The sequence below is a fragment of the Salvelinus alpinus genome, chromosome 23 (genome assembly GCF_045679555.1).
Source record: "Salvelinus alpinus chromosome 23, SLU_Salpinus.1, whole genome shotgun sequence".
In the NCBI taxonomy this organism is placed as follows: domain Eukaryota; kingdom Metazoa; phylum Chordata; class Actinopteri; order Salmoniformes; family Salmonidae; genus Salvelinus; species Salvelinus alpinus.
Window position 1 is genome coordinate 1,239,032 of NC_092108.1, and position 21,078 is coordinate 1,260,109.

The 21,078-nt window shown below is 42.8% G+C and overlaps 1 protein-coding gene across 3 annotated transcripts in view; it reads left to right on the forward strand.

Annotated features, from left to right (window-relative positions):
• rgs20 (regulator of G protein signaling 20) overlaps positions 1 to 21,078 on the forward strand; it is an 80,005-nt gene that overhangs the window by 13,251 nt on the left and 45,676 nt on the right. For 2 of the 3 annotated variants that reach the window (XM_071362809.1, XM_071362811.1), the window contains exons 1-2: positions 358 to 446; positions 12,551 to 12,771. In XM_071362809.1, the coding sequence (XP_071218910.1) occupies positions 384 to 446; positions 12,551 to 12,771 (284 nt within the window). In that variant the 5' untranslated portion in view covers positions 358 to 383. Of the gene's footprint in view, positions 1 to 357; positions 447 to 12,550; positions 12,772 to 21,078 lie in introns of those variants that run through there. The other variant, XM_071362812.1, reaches the window with a different exon arrangement.

The following is a 21,078-nucleotide window of genomic DNA, read 5'->3' on the forward strand; positions in this document are numbered from 1 at the left end:
TACTGAGAACACTGTGGTTTCTTTCTGATCATGTAGGGTCCTAGCCTATGTTTCTGGCTTGAACAGAGTTATGCTTGACTGTCCCTCTACTAAACTCATGAAGGAAGGCCTATGTCCATCATATTGTATATGACTCAAGATGACAGCAGAAGTACCCTAGCCCAATCCCTCCTCCACCACCGTGAGAGTCCATCTCTCTCTGTAGCACCGTTCTGATCCAGGCTTCACCGTCTAAAATACTGCACAGCAGCAGTCTCCATCTGTAGAGCTGTGAGATCGATCTGTGACATTCACCGTCCGAGCTATGCTCCCGCTACTACTACTACTACTACAGCATGCGCGTGCGCACTGACAGCACTCAGCCGGTCGGGTGAAGAAGTCGTATGCCGACGGATGTAATCTTGGCAGAAAATTCCCTCTTCTCCCTGGGCATACATGGTGAAACTGTGAGTATTTGGTTTCCCGATGGGTCCTGGTCTGGTCTGGCCGGGAGAAGAGCGGGCTAGGCGGGTTAAAACGGCCTGTCACGGTGGTTGTACAGAGTGGTGGTAAAGGGCGATGGATGGATGAAGCTGTAAACTTCGTAGCGGCTGCGTCTTTTTCTGTTCACTCTTCATCATGGCACTTTCTATTGATGTTGTGTTCTGGGCTGATGATAACCCAACGGGTTCTCTGTGTTCGTCTCGCACAACAGCCTATGCCGTGTAGATATCTATTGGTTTTATTCTACAATACGAGTTGTTGATTGAGTGACATCAGGATTTTTTCCCTGTACGGAATCCCCCCTCCACCCCCATCCAGCTGGTGATGGTGAAGTCAGCCTATCGATATTCCTCGTATGTCAGTTCGTAATGAACCAACATACCAGTCGTAAAGAGGCTGTTTGGTAATGCTACAGATATCCAAATATCATCTCGGTATTTCCCCGGTATGGGTGCATTTTACTAGCGAACATGCAGACACGCCCACTGGGCGAATACTGTCTGAATCAACGTTGTTTCAATGTACTTTGTCAACGTATTGTGACGTGGATTCAATGTAAAAAAAATACATTGATTTTAAAAAGTCATCAACCTGTTTTCATCTCATTTCAACCAGCGTTGTAAACATTGAAATTGGGGCAAAACTTCAATTTAAATACATTGATGTAACAACCAGATTAAGTCAATCTAATTTCAACATAATCATCAGACTATGAATACATTGAAATTGCATTGACAATTTCACACAGAAATGTAAAAAGGATTGTTTCAATCTTGAACCTAAACACAGTAAACGGCAGTGGTATATTGAAATAAAATGTGGAGCCACAGTCCTCCAATTCCTGTCTGAACCTTGACTCCTACTGGTATGTGAGGGGTAATGCACTTCGTTGAGAACAAATGTACCATCCAGATTAGAGCTGGGATGATAAACAAAACATTTTCAACACAGACTAAACCGACCACTAATCGCAGGCATTTTGCTGATATTGTTCATTATGATAAGTAGCCTATACTAGAGACATGTGAAGTTTAAAATGAAATCAGTTTGCTAATATGGGTGATTGTTAATGGGACAGTGAGTGGCTACAAGCATCACACTGGTAGTTTCAAGGGACGAAGCAGTGGCCCAGGGTGTTCTATAGCATTCTATTTATCCTATCAATTCAGGCAATTTATTGCGATATGGATTTTTTGTCCATATCGCCCAGTGTAACGGATGTGAAATGGCTAGCTAGTTAGCGGGTACGCGCTAGTAGCGTTTCAATCAGTTACGTCACTTGCTCTGAAACCTAGAAGTAGTGTTGCCCCTTGCTCTGCAAGGGCCGCGGCTTTTGTGGAGCGATGGGTAACGACGCTTCGTGGGCGACCGTTGTTGATGTGTGCAGAGGGTCCCTGGTTCGCGCCCGTGTCGGGGCGAGGGGACAGACGTAAAGTTAAAATGTTACACCAGCTCTAACCCAGATGCGTACTTCTGTGTACCCTGTGTTTAACTTTGTAACCCATCTGTGTTCGAGTCAGCGGAGTTATCATTTAGACATTGTCTGTTGGTAAGGGAAACTCACACTGTGCTTTTAACTTCCATATTTTACATACCTGATTACATTGTGGATGTTCATTGACACAGTAGTTAATATCCAACACCTGGGATTTGAACTCAAAACAACCTCTTGGTTCTTTCAGATATTCCTGTATCGCCACCATGTCTGTCAGTTAGCAGTCCATTTGACTATTCTCTCATCATTGATTTACTTATTTCATCAATTTAAGGGCTTTCTGTATAGTTGTCTAATGTTGGTGGGGCATGTTAACATGTTTTAATGATACTCCTGAATCAGTATGATCATGTTAACCTGTTTTAATGATAATCACCATGAGTGTACTTTTAACAGAGCTGAGACTGAATTCAAAGTGCATTCACCCTATTGATTACACCTATCAGGCTGTTTCAGATCTACACAAGTACCTAGAGAGGAGGGTGTAGGGTTTCTTCAGGACAGGGCCTAACTATACATATCCCTTATCAGGACAGTGGTTAGGGTTTCTTCAGGACAGGGCCTAACTATACATATCCCTTATCGGGACAGTGGTTAGGGTTTCTTCAGGACAGGGCCTAACTATACATATCCCTTATCGGGACAGTGGTTAGGGTTTCTTCAGGACAGGGCCTAACTATACATATCCCTTATCGGGACAGTGGTTAGGGTTTCTTCAGGACAGGGCCTAACTATACATATCCCTTATCAGGACAGTGTTTAGGGTTTCTTCAGGACAGGGCCTAACTATACATATCCCTTATCAGGACAGCGGTTAGGGTTTCTTCAGGACAGGGCCTAACTATACATATCCCTTATCGGGACAGTGGTTAGGGTTTCTTCAGGACAGGGCCTAACTATACATATCCCTTATCGGGACAGTGGTTAGGGTGTTGGTGGCCTTGGTTTGTGACCCGCTAGAGGAGGCACCCTGCTCTCAATATGTTAATGTATTTATTGCCATTTAGATTGTTTATATGGAACTTTCGTTAGAATACTTAGAATTATGATTTATTCATCTTTGTTTATTGCCATAACGTGTATAGAATTCTCCTCTTTCACACATTTCTTTAACTTTGGCTACAAGCTGTGGTGTTTCTGGACCAAGAGATCAATGCTGCCTTTTGAAGAGTTTGCATTTGACTAAAATGTTGTTCTCTTTCTCCCCGATTAACTCAAAATAATGGGAGCATTTCCACACAGAAAAGCTTCAGATGGGTAACTCAGCTGCCATTTATCTTTGATTTTCAGCTTTACGATAGCCTATTCGAAACGAGTTAGCCTTCATTAATTCAGTTAGCATGAGACATGGCTCTAAGAAATGCCTTCAGGAAGTGTTCATACCCCTTTAATTATTTCCACATTTTACTGTGTTACAGACTGAATTCTAAATATATATATATTTTCTCTCCCATCTACACACAATAACCCATAATGACAAAGTGAAAACATGATTTTAGAAATGCAAATGTTTTGAAAATGAAATCATTTACATAAGTATTCATACCCCTAAGTCATTACTTTGTAGACGCACCATTGGCAGCGATTACAGCTGTGAGTCTCTAAGAGCTTTCAACACCTGGATTGTGCAAAATTTGCCCATTATTCTTTTCAAAATTCTTCAAGCTCTGTCAAATTGGTTGTTGATCGTTGCTAGACAACCATTTTCAGGTCTTGCCGTAGATTTAAATCAAAACTGTAACTCGGCCACTCAGGAACTCAGGAACGGCCCCCAGTTGTGCCCTGGACACCATATGTGAATTTATCGCCCCCCATTTATCTTCAGAGTTCGCACTGTTAGGTGACCTAAACTGGGATATGCTTAACACCCCGGGCGTCCTACAATCTAAGCTAGAAGCCCTCAATCTCACACAAATTATCAAGGAACCTACCAGGTACAACCCTAAATCCGTAACCATGGGCACCCTTTTAGATATCATCCTGACCAACTTGCCCTCTAAATACACCTCTGCTGTCTTCAACCAGGATCTCAGCGATCACTGCCTCATTGCCTGCGTGCGTACTGGGTCCGCGGTCAAACGACCACCCCTCATCACTGTCAAACGATCCCTAAAACACTTAAGCGAGCAGGCCTTTCTAATCGACCTGGCCCGGGTATCCTGGAAGGATATTGACCTCATCCCGTCAGTAGAGGATGCCTGGTTGCTCTTCAAAAGTGCTTTCCTCTCCATCTTAAATAAGCATGCCCCATTAAAAAAATGTAGAACTAAAAACAGATATAGCCCTTGGTTCACCCCAGACTTGACTGCCCTTGACCAGCACAAAAACATCCTGTGGCATTCTGCATTAGCATCGAATAGCCCCCGCAATATGCAACTTTTCAGGGAAGTCAGGAACCAATTTACTCAGTCAGTTAGGAAAGCTAAGGCTAGCTTTTTCAAACATAAATTTGCATCCTGTAGCACTAATTCCAAAAAGTTCTGGTACACTGTAAAGTCCATGGAGAATAAGAGCACCTCCTCCCAGCTGCCCACTGCACTGAGGATAGGAAACACTGTCACCACCAATAAATCCACGATAATCGATAATTTCAATAAGCATTTTTCCACGGCTGGCCATGCTTTCCACCTGGCTACCCCAACCCCGGCCAACAGCTCTGCACCCCCTGCAGCAACTTGCCCAAGCCCCCCACCCGCTTCTCCTTCACCCATATCCAAACAGCTGATGTTCTAAAAGAGCTGCAAAATCTGGAAACCTACAAATCCACTGGGCTAGACAATCTGGACCCTCTCTTTCTAAAATTATCTGCCGAAATTTTTGCAACCCCTATTACTAGCCTATTCAACCTCTCATTCGTATCGTCTGAGATTCCCAAAGATTGGAAAGCTGCCGTAGACACTCTAGACCCAAACTGTTATAGACCTATATCCATCCTGCCTTGCAATTCTAAAATCTTCGAAAGCCAAGTTAATAAACAGATCACCGATCATTTCGAATCCCACCGTACCTTCTCCACTATGCAATCTGGTTTCCGAGCTGGTCATGGGTGCACCTCAGCCATGCTCAAGGTCCTAAACGATATCATAACCGCCATCGATAAAAGACAGTACTGTGCAGCAGTCTTCATCGACCTGGCCAAGGCTTTCGACTCTGTCAATCACCGCATTCTAATCGGCAGACTCAATAGCCTCGCCTGGTTCACCAACTACTTCTCAGATAGAGTTCAGTGTGTCAAATCGTAGGGCCTGTTGTCCGGACCTCTGGCAGTCTCTATGGGGGTGCCACATGGTTCAATTCTCGGGCCGACTCTTTTCTCTGTATATATCAATGATGTCGCTCTTGCTGCAGGTGATTCCTTGATCCACCTCTACGCAGACGACACCATTCTGTATACATCTGGCCCTTCTTTGGACACTTTGCTAACAAACCTCAAAACGAGCTTCAACGCCATACAACACTCCTTCCGTGGCCTCCAACTGCTTTTAAATGCTAGTAAAACTAAGTGCATGCTCTTCAACCGATTGCTGCCCACACCCTCCCGCCCGACTAGCATCACTACTCTGGACGGTTCTGACCTAGAATATGTGGACAATTACAAATACCTAGGTGTCTGTTTAGACTGTAAACTCTCTTTCCAGACTCACATTAAGCATCTCCAATCCAAAATGAAGTCTAGAATCGGCTTCCTATTTCACAACAAAGCATCCTTCGCTCATGCTGCCAAACATACCCTCGTAAAACTGACTATCCTACTGATCCTTGACTTCGGCGATGTCATTTACAAAATAGCCTCCAACACTCTAATCAGCAAACTGGATGTAGTCTACCACAGTGCCATCCGTTTTGTCACCAAAGTCCCATATATTACCCACCACTGTGACCTGTATGCTCTCGTTGGCTGGCCCTCGCTTCGTATTCATCGCCGAACCCACTGGCTCCAGGTCATCTATAAGTCTTTGCTAGGTAAAGCCCCGCCTTATCTCAGCTCACTGGTCACCATAGCAACACTCACCCGTAGCACGCGCTCCAGCAGGTATATTGCACTGGTCATCCCCAAAGCCAACACTTCCTTTGGCCACCTTTCCTTACAGTTCTCTGCTGCCAATGACTGGAACGAATTGCAAACATCTGCAAACATCACTGTACCTGTACACAGCCCATCTGTAAATAGCACACCCGACTACCTCATCCCCATATTATTACTTACCCTCTTGCTCTTTTGCACCCCAGTATCTCTACTTGCACATCATCATCTGCACATCTATCACTCCAGTATTAATGCTAAATTGTAATTATTTTCGCCTCTATGGCCTATTTATTGCCTCTTCTACATTTGCACACACTGTACAAAGATCTTTCTATTTTTCTTTTATTTTGTGTTATTGACTGTACGTTTGTTTATGTGTAACTCTGTGTTGTTGTAAATATCGCACTGCTTTGCTTTATCTTGGCCAGGTCTCGGTTGTAAATGAGAACTTGTTCTCAACTGGCCTACCTGGTTAAATGAAGGTGAAATAAAAAATACAAAAATTCACTGTCTTGGTAAGCAACTCCAGTGTAGATTTGGCCTTGTCTTTTTAGGTTATTGTCCTGCTGAAATGTGAACTCATCTCCCAGTATCTGGTGGAAAGCAGACTGAACCAGGTTTTCCTCTAGGATTTAGCCAATGCTTAGTGCCATTGATTATTTTTTATCCTGAAAACCTCCCATCCTTATCAAGCATACCCATAACATGATGCTGCCACCACCATCTGGGTCAGAACAACAGATTGAATAACAGGATGAATAACAAGAAGACAACACAGAGTTATTGAATTAGATCAGATATATTGCTAAGAATGTGACAGTATTCTCCTAGAAGGTCTCAAACTCAAGCCACCAGACCCAATGACAAACACTCCAACCAGTGTCCCAATAAGGGCCACCAGACCCAATGACAAACACTCCAACCAGTGTCCCAATAAGGGACATGTATAGTTAGGCCCTGTCCTGAAGAAACCCTAACCACTGTCCTGATAAGGGATATGTTAGTTAGGCCCTGTCCTGAAGAAACCCTACACCCTCCTCTCTAGGTACTTGTGTAGATCTGAAACAGCCTGATAGGTGTAATCAATAGGGTGAATGCACTTTGAATTCAGTCTCAGCTCTGTTAAAAGTACACTCATGGTGATTATCATTAAAACAGGTTAACATGATCATACTGATTCAGGAGTATCATTAAAACAGGTTAATATGATCATACTGATTCAGGAGTATCATTAAAACAGGTTAACATGATCATACTGATTCAGGAGTATCATTAAAACAGGTTAACATGATCATACTGATTCAGGAGTATAATTAAACAGGTTAAAATGATCATACTGATTCAGGAGTATCATTAAAACAGGTTAACATGATCATACTGATTCAGGAGTATCATTAAACAGGTTAAAATGATCATACTGATTCAGGAGTATCATTAAAACAGGTTAACATGATCATACTGATTCAGGAGTATCATTAAACAGGTTAACATGATCATACTGATTCAGGAGTATCATTAAACAGGTTAACATGATCATACTGATTCAGGAGTATCATTAAAACAGGTTAATATGATCATACTGATTCAGGAGTATCATTAAAACAGGTTAATATGATCATACTGATTCAGGAGTATCATTAAAACAGGTTAATATGATCATACTGATTCAGGAGTATAATTAAACAGGTTAAAATGATCATACTGATTCAGGAGTATCATTAAAACAGGTTAACATGATCATACTGATTCAGGAGTATCATTAAACAGGTTAAAATGATCATACTGATTCAGGAGTATCATTAAAACAGGTTAACATGATCATACTGATTCAGGAGTATCATTAAACAGGTTAACATGATCATACTGATTCAGGAGTATCATTAAACAGGTTAACATGATCATACTGATTCAGGAGTATCATTAAACAGGTTAACATGATCATACTGATTCAGGAGTATCATTAAAACAGGTTAATATGATCATACTGATTCAGGAGTATCATTAAACAGGTTAACATGATCATACTGACTCAGGAGTATCATTAAACAGGTTAACATGCCCCACCAACATTAGACAACAATACAGAAAGCCCTTCAATTGATGAAATAAGTCAATCAAATCAATGATGAGAATAGTCCGATGAACTAATACCTGAAACGGACATCAGAGTACCGTGAACCAACGTTGGGAGTTCAAATCCCAGGTGAGGACCTGTTGAATAATAATTACTTCATAAATGAACATCCACAATGCAATCATGTATGTCAAATATGTAAGTTAAAAACACTATGTGTTAAAATACTATGTTTAAAACACTATGTGTTAAAATACTATGTTAAAAACACTATGTGTTAAAAACACTATGTGTTAAAAATACTATGTTAAAACACCATGTTAAAACACCATGTTAAAACACCATGTTAAAACACCATGTTAAAACACTATGTTAAAACACCATGTTAAAACACTATGTTAAAACACTATGTTAAAACTCTGTGTGTGTATCCCTAACCTTGCCAACAGACAGAGAGTTATGAATAGACCAGTGGTTCACCAATCAGGGCCTTGATTGGCTCGGTAATGTGATGTGTAAAGATTTTTTCTTTGGACACAAATGTTCTTGCAACGTTCCAATGAAACATGTCTAGAACATTAATATATTAGGTTCTGAGAACATGGTAACTACGTTCTGGGTAATTTCTACTTGATATTAAGGGAGTCTCTTGAAAACATTCCATGCACATCACGGGAACATTCATATGAAAACCTTAGTTAATGACCTCATGAGACTCTTAAGGGAACGTTCTCTAAAGTTGGGGGAATGTTTGTTGTTAGCTAGGGTTGGGTCATGTTGCGCAAATCAAACTTTAAATGCACTTTAAATAAGGTTTAATTTGATGTAGTCCTATTCATTAACTCTGATTTTTGGTTGAGATGGAGACGTGAATCCAACATATTAAAAACGTGTAGATTACATTTGAAATCAACCAACCATCCTTAATATACAAGACAATATCCAAAGGAAAGTGTATTATTAATATCATGACTTTGGCATCCTATTTATAGGGCGAATGATAACTACTTATAAGCTTCCAAAGATTCAATCAACCATGGATGAATGATAGTATATCTAGCTTCACGTTGAAATGGTGGTGTTGGGCAAATCACATGTCAATGTAGCCTACATAAACCCAACCTCACTGAATTTACTTTCACATACAGCCTGTGTAAGAAAAGTTAAAGGAGTTCCTTTCAACTATTCAATGTTATTTAGGTAGTCTACACAAATGAGTATGGAGGCTGACCAATGTCTAAATGTTTTGGCATGATAGCTCAGCTGAAACGGACACAGCTTGTTTACAAAGCCAAGCAGGGTCTGTAGAGGTAGGCATCTGGATGGCAGACTTCTCAGTGAAGTGCATTACCCCTCATATAGCATTAGGAGTCACTGTTCAGAAAGGACTGTGACTTCTTACTTTACTCCACAGTAAAACGATTCCTACATCGACAGAACCTGAAAGGCCGCTCAGCAAGGAAGAAGCCACTGCTCCTAAACCGCCATAAAAAAAGGCTGAATACGGTTTACACATAGGGACAAAGTTTGTACTTTTTGGAGAAATGTTCTCTGGTCTTAAGAAACAAAAATAGAACTGTTTGGCCATAATGACCATCGTTATGTTTGGAGGAAAAGGGGGGGGGGGGGGGGTTTGCAAGCCGAAGAACACCATCCCAACCGTAAAGCACGGGGGTGGCAGCATCATGTTGTGGGGGTGCTTTGCTGCAGGAGGGACTGGTGCACTTCACAAAATAGATGGCATCATGAGGAAGGAAAATTATGTGGATATATTGAAGCAACATCTCAAGGCATCAGTCAGGAAGTTAAAGCTTGGTCGCAAATGGGTCTTCTAAATGGACAATGACCCCAAGCATACTTCCAAAGTTGTTGCAAAATGGCTTAAGGACAACAAAGTCAAGGTATTGGAGTGGCCATCACAAAGCCCTGACCTCAATCCTATAGAATATCTGTGGGTAGAACTAAAAAAGTGTGTGCGAGCAAGACGGCCTACAAACCTGACTCAGTTACACCAGCTCTGTCAAGAGGAATGGGCCAACATTCACCCAACTTATTGTGGGAAGCTCGTGGAAGGCCACCCGAAACGTTTGACCCAAGTTAAACATTTTAAAGGCAATGCTACCAAATACTAATTGAGTGTATGTAAACATCTGATCCACTGGGGATGTGATGAAAGAAATAAAGGCTGAAATAAATCTTTCTCTCTACTATTATTCTGACATTTCACATTCTTAAAATAAAGTGGGGATCCTAACTGACTTCAGACAAAACTGTGAAAAACTGAGTTGAAATGTATTTGACTAAGATGTATGTAAACTTCCGACTTCAACTGTACATAGGTTAAGATGTATGTAAATATCCGACTTCAACTGTACATAGGTTAAGTCAAAGTACATACAGTTCTTTCAGGAAGTATTCAAACCCCTTGACTTAGTCCACATTTTGTTGTGTTACAGCCTTTATTCAAAATGTATTAAACATTTGTTTTCCCTCACCCATCTATACACAATACCCCATCATGACAAAGTGAAAACATGTATTTAGAAATTTTAGCAAATTTATTGAAAATTAAATACAAAAATATCGAATATGACGTATGATGAAATATGATGTATCTCTGTGTCCCTCCAGCCCATGGGATCTAACCGTCTGTATCTCTGTGTCCCTCCAGCCCATGGGATCTAACCGTCTGTATCTCTGTGTCCCTCCAGCCCATGGGATCTAACCGTCTGTATCTCTGTGTCCCTCCAGCCCATGGGATCTAACCGTCTGTATCTCTGTGTCCCTCCAGCCCATGGGGTCTAACCGTCTGTATCTCTGTGTCCCTCCAGCCCATGGGATCTAACCGTCTGTATCTCTGTGTCCCTCCAGCCCATGGGATCTAACCGTCTGTATCTCTGTGTCCCTCCAGCCCATGGGATCTAACCCTCTGTATCTCTGTGTCCCTCCAGCCCATGGGATCTAACCCTCTGTATCTCTGTGTCCCTCCAGCCCATGGGATCTAACCCTCTGTATCTCTGTGTCCCTCCAGCCCATGGGATCTAACCCTCTGTATCTCTGTGTCCCTCCAGCCCATGGGATCTAACCCTCTGTATCTCTGTGTCCCTCCAGCCCATGGGGTCTAACCCTCTGTATCTCTGTGTCCCTCCAGCCCATGGGATCTAACCGTCTGTATCTTTGTGTCCCTCCAGCCCATGGGATCTAACCCTCTGTATCTCTGTGTCCCTCCAGCCCATGGGATCTAACCCTCTGTATCTCTGTGTCCCTCCAGCCCATGGGATCTAACCGTCTGTATCTCTGTGTCCCTCCAGCCCATGGGATCTAACCGTCTGTATCTCTGTGTCCCTCCAGCTCATGGGATCTAACCCTCTGTATCTCTGTGTCCCTCCAGCCCATGGGATCTAACCCTCTGTATCTCTGTGTCCCTCCAGCCCATGGGATCTAACCGTCTGTATCTCTGTTTCCCTCCAGCCCATGGGATCTAACCGTCTGTATCTTTGTGTCCCTCCAGCCCATGGGATCTAACCGTCTGTATCTCTGTGTCCCTCCAGCCCATGGGATCTAACCCTCTGTATCTCTGTGTCCCTCCAGCCCATGGGATCTAACCGTCTGTATCTCTGTGTCCCTCCAGCCCATGGGATCTAACCGTCTGTATCCCTGTGTCCCTCCAGCCCATGGGATCTAACCGTCTGTATCTCTGTGTCCCTCCAGCCCATGGGATCTAACCGTCTGTATCTCTGTGTCCCTCCAGCACATCGGATCTAACCGTCTGTATCTCTGTGTCCCTCCAGCCCATGGGATCTAACCCTCTGTATCTCTGTGTCCCTCCAGCCCATGGGATCAGAGTGTCTGTATCTCTGTGTCCCTCCAGCCCATGGGATCAGAGTGTCTGTATCTCTGTGTCCCTCCAGCCCATGGGATCTAACCCTCTGTATCTCTGTGTCCCTCCAGCCCATGGGATCTAACCCTCTGTATCTCTGTGTCCCTCCAGCCCATGGGATCTAACCCTCTGTATCTCTGTGTCCCTCCAGCCCATGGGATCTAACCATCTGTATCTCTGTGTCCCTCCAGCCCATGGGATCTAACCCTCTGTATCTCTGTGTCCCTCCAGCCCATGGGATCTAACCATCTGTATCTCTGTGTCCCTCCAGCCCATGGGATCTAACCCTCTGTATCTCTGTGTCCCTCCAGCCCATGGGATCTAACCCTCTGTATCTCTGTGTCCCTCCAGCCCATGGGATCTAACCCTCTGTATCTCTGTGTCCCTCCAGCCCATGGGATCTAACCCTCTGTATCTCTGTGTCCCTCCAGCCCATGGGATCTAACCATCTGTATCTCTGTGTCCCTCCAGCCCATGGGATCTAACCCTCTGTATCTCTGTGTCCCTCCAGCCCATGGGATCTAACCATCTGTATCTCTGTGTCCCTCCAGCCCATGGGATCTAACCCTCTGTATCTCTGTGTCCCTCCAGCCCATGGGATCAGAGCGTATGGAGATGCGAAAGCGGCAGATGTCAGTGCAGCAGGAGTCGATGGCGGGTGGCACGGCAACGACCCAGCAGGACCCTAACCAGAGCCAGAACCAGGTGAACCAGAGCCAGGTGATCCAGAACCAGGGGAACCAGAACCAGGTGAACCAGAGGGGGAACAACGCCTGTTGCTTCTGCTGGTGCTGCTGCTGTAGCTGTTCCTGGTACGAACAGTATGGATTCATCCCAAACAGCACCCTAGTCCCTTTATAGTGCACTACTTTTGATTAAAATCCTATGAGGAATAGGGTACCATTTGGGACGCAACCTCTGTCATGCCCTTCTAGTAGTGTATCACACACCCAGCATGGCTCCACACAGTACCCTTCATCACTCAGTACCCTTCATCACACAGTACCCTTCATCACTCAGCACCATTCATCACACAGCACCCTACATCACTCAGCACCCTTCATCACACAGTACCCTTCATCACTCAGCACCATTCATCACACAGTACCCTTCATCACACAGTACCATTCATCACACAGTACCCTTCATCACACAGTACCCTTCATCACTCAGCACCATTCATCACACAGCACCCTACATCACTCAGCACCCTTCATCACACAGTACCCTTCATCACTCAGCACCATTCATCACACAGTACCCTTCATCACACAGTACCATTCATCACACAGTACCCTTCATCACTCAGCACCATTCATCACACAGTACCCTTCATCACTCAGCACCATTCATCACACAGCACCCTACATCACTCAGCACCCTTCATCACACAGTACCCTTCATCACTCAGCACCATTCATCACACAGTACCCTTCATCACACAGTACCATTCATCACACAGTACCCTTCATCACTCAGCACCATTCATCACACAGTACCCTTCATCACACAGTACCATTCATCACACAGTACCCTTCATCACTCAGCACCCTACATCACACAACACCCTACAGTACATCACCCTACATCACACAACACCCTACAGTACATCACCCTACATCACACAACACCCTACAGTACATCACCCTACATCACACAACACCCTACAGTACATCACCCTACATCGATACACCATCGGGGAGGCAGCTAGCTTAGTGGTTAGAGCGTTGGACTAGTAACCAGCAGGTAGCCTAGTGGTTAGAGCGTTGGACTAGTAACCAGCAGGTAGCTTAGTGGTTAGAGTGTTGGACTAGTAACCAGCAGGTAGCCTAGTGGTTAGAGCGTTGGACTAGTAACCAGCAGGTAGCCTAGTGGTTAGAGCGTTGGACTAGTAACCAGCAGGTAGCCTAGTGGTTAGAGCGTTGGACTAGTAACCAGCAGGTAGCCTAGTGGTTAGAGCGTTGGACTAGTAACCAGCAGGTAGCCTAGTGGTTAGAGCGTTGGACTAGTAACCAGCAGGTAGCCTAGTGGTTAGAGCGTTGGGCCAGTAACCAGCAGGTAGCCTAGTGGTTAGAGCGTTGGACTAGTAACCAGCAGGTAGCTTAGTGGTTAGAGCGTTGGGCCAGTAACCAGCAGGTAGCCTAGTGGTTAGAGCGTTGGGACTAGTAACCAGCAGGTAGCCTAGTGGTAAGAGCGTTGGGCCAGTAACCAGCAGGTAGCCTAGTGGTTAGAGCGTTGGACTAGTAACCAGCAGGTAGCTTAGTGGTTAGAGCGTTGGACTAGTAACCAGCAGGTAGCTTAGTGGTTAGAGCGTTGGACTAGTAACCAGCAGGTAGCCTAGTGGTTAGAGTGTTGGACTAGTAACCAGCAGGTAGCTTAGTGGTTAGAGGCAGCTAGCTTAGTGGTTAGAGCGTTGGACTAGTAACCAGCAGGTAGCTTAGTGGTTAGAGCGTTGGACTAGTAACCAGCAGGTAGCTTAGTGGTTAGAGGCAGCTAGCTTAGTGGTTAGAGCGTTGGACTAGTAACCGAAAGTTTGCAAGATTGAATCCCTGAGCTGACAAGGTAAAAATCTGTCGTTCTGCCCCTGAACAAGGTAGTTAACCCACCGTTTCTAGGCCGTCATTGTAAATAAGAATGTGTTCTTCACTGACTTGCCTAGTTAAATAAAGGTTAAGTAAAATATTAAATGAATCACACAGCACCCTACAGTACATCACTGTTCATCTACACAGCACCCTACAGTACAGTACCCTACATCACACAGCACCCTACATCTATACAGAACCCTAATGTACACCCCCCTACAATACAGTACAGTACATCACCCTTCATCTACACATCACCCTACAGTACATAACCCTATAGTACACTACAGTACATCACCCTACAATACACTACATAGTACCCTATAGTACACTACAGTACAGCACCCTACAGTACAGCACCCTACATCTATACAGCACCCTACAGTACATCACCCTACAATACACTACAGTACATCACCCTACAATACACTACATAGTACCCTATAGTACACTACAGTACATCACCCTATAGTACAGCACTCTACATAGTACCCTATAGTACACCACAGTACATCACCCTATAGTACACTACATCACCCTATAGTACACTACAGTACATCACCCTATAGTACACTACAGTACATCACCCTATAGTACACTACAGTACATCACCCTATAGTACACTACAGTACATCACCCTATAGTACACTACAGTACATCACCCTACAATACACTACAGTACATCACCCTATAGTACACTACAGTACATCACCCTATAGTACAGCACTCTACATAGTACCCTATAGTACACTACAGTACATCACCCTATAGTACACTACATCACCCTATAGTACACTACAGTACATCACCCTATAGTACACTACATCACCCTATAGTACACTACAGTACATCACCCTATAGTACAGCACTCTACATAGTACCCTATAGTACACTACAGTACATCACCCTATAGTACACTACATCACCCTATAGTACACTACAGTACATCACCCTATAGTACAGTACATCATCCTATAGTACACTACAGTACATCACCCTATAGTACACTACAGTACATCACCCTATAGTACACTACAGTACATCACCCTATAGTACACTACAGTACATCACCCTATAGTACACTACAGTACATCACCCTAAAGTACACTACAGTACATCACCCTATAGTACAGTACATCACCCTATAGTACACTACAGTACATCACCCTATAGTACACTACAGTACATCACCCTATAGTACACTACAGTACATCACCCTATAGTACAGCACTCTACATAGTACCCTATAGTACACTACATCACCCTATAGTACACTACAGTACATCACCCTATAGTACACTACATCACCCTATAGTACACTACAGTACATCACCCTATAGTACACTACAGAACATCACCCTATAGTACACTACAGTACATCACCCTATAGTACACTACAGCACATCACCCTATAATACACTACATCACATCACCCTATAGTACACTACAGTACATCACCCTATAGTACACTACAGTACATCACCCTATAGTACACTACAGTACATCACCCTATAGTACACTACAGTACATCACCATATAGTACACTACAGTACATCACCATATAGTACACTACAGTACATCACCCTAAAATACACTACAGTACATCACCCTATAGTACAGTACATCACCCTATAGTACACTACAGTACATCACCCTATAGTACACTACAGTACATCACCCTATAGTACACTACAGTACATCACCCTATAGTACAGCACTCTACATAGTACCCTATAGTACACTACAGTACATCACCCTATAGTACACTACATCACCCTATAGTACACTACAGTACATCACCCTATAGTACACTACATCACCCTATAGTACACTACAGTACATCACCCTATAGTACACTACAGTACATCACCCTATAGTACACTACAGTACATCACCCTATAGTACACTACAGCACATCACCCTATAATACACTACATCACATCACCCTATAGTACACTACAGTACATCACCCTATAGTACACTACAGTACATCACCCTATAGTACACTACAGTACATCACCCTATAGTACACTACAGTACATCACCATATAGTCCACTACAGTACATCACCATATAGTACACTACAGTACATCACCCTAAAGTACACTACAGTACATCACCCTATAGTACACTACATCACCCTATAGTACACTACAGTACATCACCCTATAGTACACTACAGTACATCACCCTATAGTACACTACAGTACATCACCCTATAGTACACTACAGTACATCACCCTAAAGTACACTACAGTACATCACCCTATAGTACAGTACATCACCCTATAGTACACTACAGTACATCACCCTATAGTACACTACAGTACATCACCCTATAGTACACTACAGTACATCACCCTATAGTACAGCACTCTACATAGTACCCTATAGTACACTACAGTACATCACCCTATAGTACACTACATCACCCTATAGTACACTACAGTACATCACCCTATAGTACACTACATCACCCTATAGTACACTACAGTACATCACCCTATAGTACACTACAGAACATCACCCTATAGTACACTACAGTACATCACCCTATAGTACACTACAGCACATCACCCTATAATACACTACATCACATCACCCTATAGTACACTACAGTACATCACCCTATAGTACACTACAGTACATCACCCTATAGTACACTACAGTACATCACCCTATAGTACACTACAGTACATCACCATATAGTACACTACAGTACATCACCATATAGTACACTACAGTACATCACCCTAAAATACACTACAGTACATCACCCTATAGTACAGTACATCACCCTATAGTACACTACAGTACATCACCCTATAGTACACTACAGTACATCACCCTATAGTACACTACAGTACATCACCCTATAGTACAGCACTCTACATAGTACCCTATAGTACACTACAGTACATCACCCTATAGTACACTACATCACCCTATAGTACACTACAGTACATCACCCTATAGTACACTACATCACCCTATAGTACACTACAGTACATCACCCTATAGTACACTACAGTACATCACCCTATAGTACACTACAGTACATCACCCTATAGTACACTACAGCACATCACCCTATAATACACTACATCACATCACCCTATAGTACACTACAGTACATCACCCTATAGTACACTACAGTACATCACCCTATAGTACACTACAGTACATCACCCTATAGTACACTACAGTGCATCACCATATAGTCCACTACAGTACATCACCATATAGTACACTACAGTACATCACCCTAAAGTACACTACAGTACATCACCCTATAGTACACTACATCACCCTATAGTACACTATAGTACATCACCCTATAGTACACTACAGTACATCACCCTATAGTACACTACAGTACATCACCCTATAGTACACTACAGTACATCACCCTACAATACACTACATCACCCTATAGTACACTACAGTACATCACCCTATAGTACACTACAGTACATCACCCTAAAGTACACTACAGTACATCACCCTATAGTACACTCCATCACCCTATAGTACACTACAGTACATCACCCTATAGTACACTACAGTACATCACCCTATAGTACACTACAGTACATCACCCTACAATACACTACATCACCCTATAGTACACTACAGTACATCACCCTATAGTACACTACAGTACATCACCCTATAGTACACTACAGTACATCACCCTATAGTACACTACAGTACATCACCCTATAGTACACTATAGTACATCACCCTATAGTACACTACAGTACATCACCCTATAGTACACTACAGTACATCACCCTATAGTACACTACAGTACATCACCCTACAATACACTACATCACCCTATAGTACACTACAGTACATCACCCTATAGTACAGCACTCTACACAGTACCCTATAGTACACTACAGTACATCACCCTATAGTACACTACAGTACATCACCCTATAGTACACTACAGTACATCACCCTATAATACACTACAGTACATCACCTTACAATACACGACATCACCCTATAGTACACTACAGTACATCACCATATAGTAGACTACAGTACATCACCCTATAGTACACTACAGTACATCACCCTACAATACACTACATCACCCTATAGTACACTACAGTACATCACCCTATAGTACACTACATCACCCTATAGTACACTACAGTACATCACCCTATAGTACACTACAGTACATCACCCTATAGTACAATACACTACATCACCCTACAATACACTACATCACCCTATAGTACACTACAGTACATCACCATATAGTACATCACCCTACAATACACTACATCACCCTATAGTACACTACAGTACATCACCATATAGTACACTACAGTACATCACCCTACAATACACTACATCACCCTATAGTACAATACACTACATCACCCTATAGTACACTACAGTACATCACCATATAGTACACTACAGTACATCACCCTATAGTACACTACAGTACATCACCATATAGTACACTACAGTACATCACCCTATAGTACACTACAGTACATCACCCTACAATACACTACATCACCCTATAGTACACTACAGTACATCACCCTATAGTACACTACATCACCCTATAGTACACTACAGTACATCACCATATAGTACACTACAGTACATCACCCTATAGTACACTACAGTACATCACCATATAGTACACTACAGTACATCACCCTATAGTACACTACAGTACATCACCCTACAATACACTACATCACCCTATAGTACACTACAGTACATCACCCTATAGTACACTACATCACCCTATAGTACACTACAGTACATCACCATATAGTACACTACAGTACATCACCCTATAGTACACTACAGTACATCACCCTACAATACACTACAGTACATCACCCTATAGTACACTACAGTACATCACCATATAGTACACTACAGTACATCACCCTATAGTACACTACAGTACATCACCCTATAGTACACTACATCACCCTATAGTACACTACAGTACATCACCCTATAGTACACTACAGCACATCACCCTATAGTACACTACAGTACATCACCCTATAGTACACTACAGTACATCACCCTATAGTACACTACAGTACATCACCCTATAGTACACTACAGTACATCACCCTATAGTACACTACAGTACATCACCCTATAGTACACTACAGTACATCACCCTATAGTACACTACATCACCCTATAGTACACTACAGTACATCACCCTATAGTACACTACAGTACATCACCCTATAGTACACTACAGTACATCACCCTATAGTACATCACCCTATAGTACACTACAGTACATCACCCTATAGTACACTACAGTACATCACCCTATAGTACACTACAGTACATCACCCTATAGTACATCACCCTATAGTACACTACAGTACATCACCCTATAGTACACTACAGTACATCACCCTATAGTACACTACAGTACATCACCCTATAGTACACTACAGTACATCACCCTATAGTACATCACCCTATAGTACACTACAGTACATCACCCTATAGTACACTACAGTACATCACCCTATAGTACATCACCCTATAGTACACTACAGTACATCACCCTATAGTACATAACCCTATAGTACACTACAGTACATCACCCTATAGTACACTACATCACCCTATAGTACACTACAGTACATCACCCTATAGTACACTACATCACCCTATAGTACACTACAGTACATCACCCTATAGTACACTACAGTACATCACCCTATAGTACACTACAGTACATCACCCTATAGTACACTACAGTACATCACCATATAGTCCACTACAGTACATCACCATATAGTACACTACAGTACATCACCCTAAAGTACACTACAGTACATCACCCTATAGTACACTACATCACCCTATAGTACACTACAGTACATCACCCTATAGTACACTACAGTACATCACCCTATAGTACACTACAGTGCATCACCATATAGTCCACTACAGTACATCACCATATAGTACACTACAGTACATCACCCTAAAGTACACTACAGTACATCACCCTATAGTACACTACATCACCCTATAGTACACTATAGTACATCACCCTATAGTACACTACAGTACATCACCCTATAGTACACTACAGTACATCACCCTATAGTACACTACAGTACATCACCCTACAATACACTACATCACCCTATAGTACACTACAGTACATCACCCTATAGTACACTACAGTACATCACCCTAAAGTACACTACAGTACATCACCCTATAGTACACTCCATCACCCTATAGTACACTACAGTACATCACCCTATAGTACACTACAGTACATCACCCTATAGTACACTACAGTACATCACCCTACAATACACTACATCACCCTATAGTACACTACAGTACATCACCCTATAGTACACTACAGTACATCACCCTATAGTACACTACAGTACATCACCCTATAGTACACTACAGTACATCACCCTATAGTACACTATAGTACATCACCCTATAGTACACTACAGTACATCACCCTATAGTACACTACAGTACATC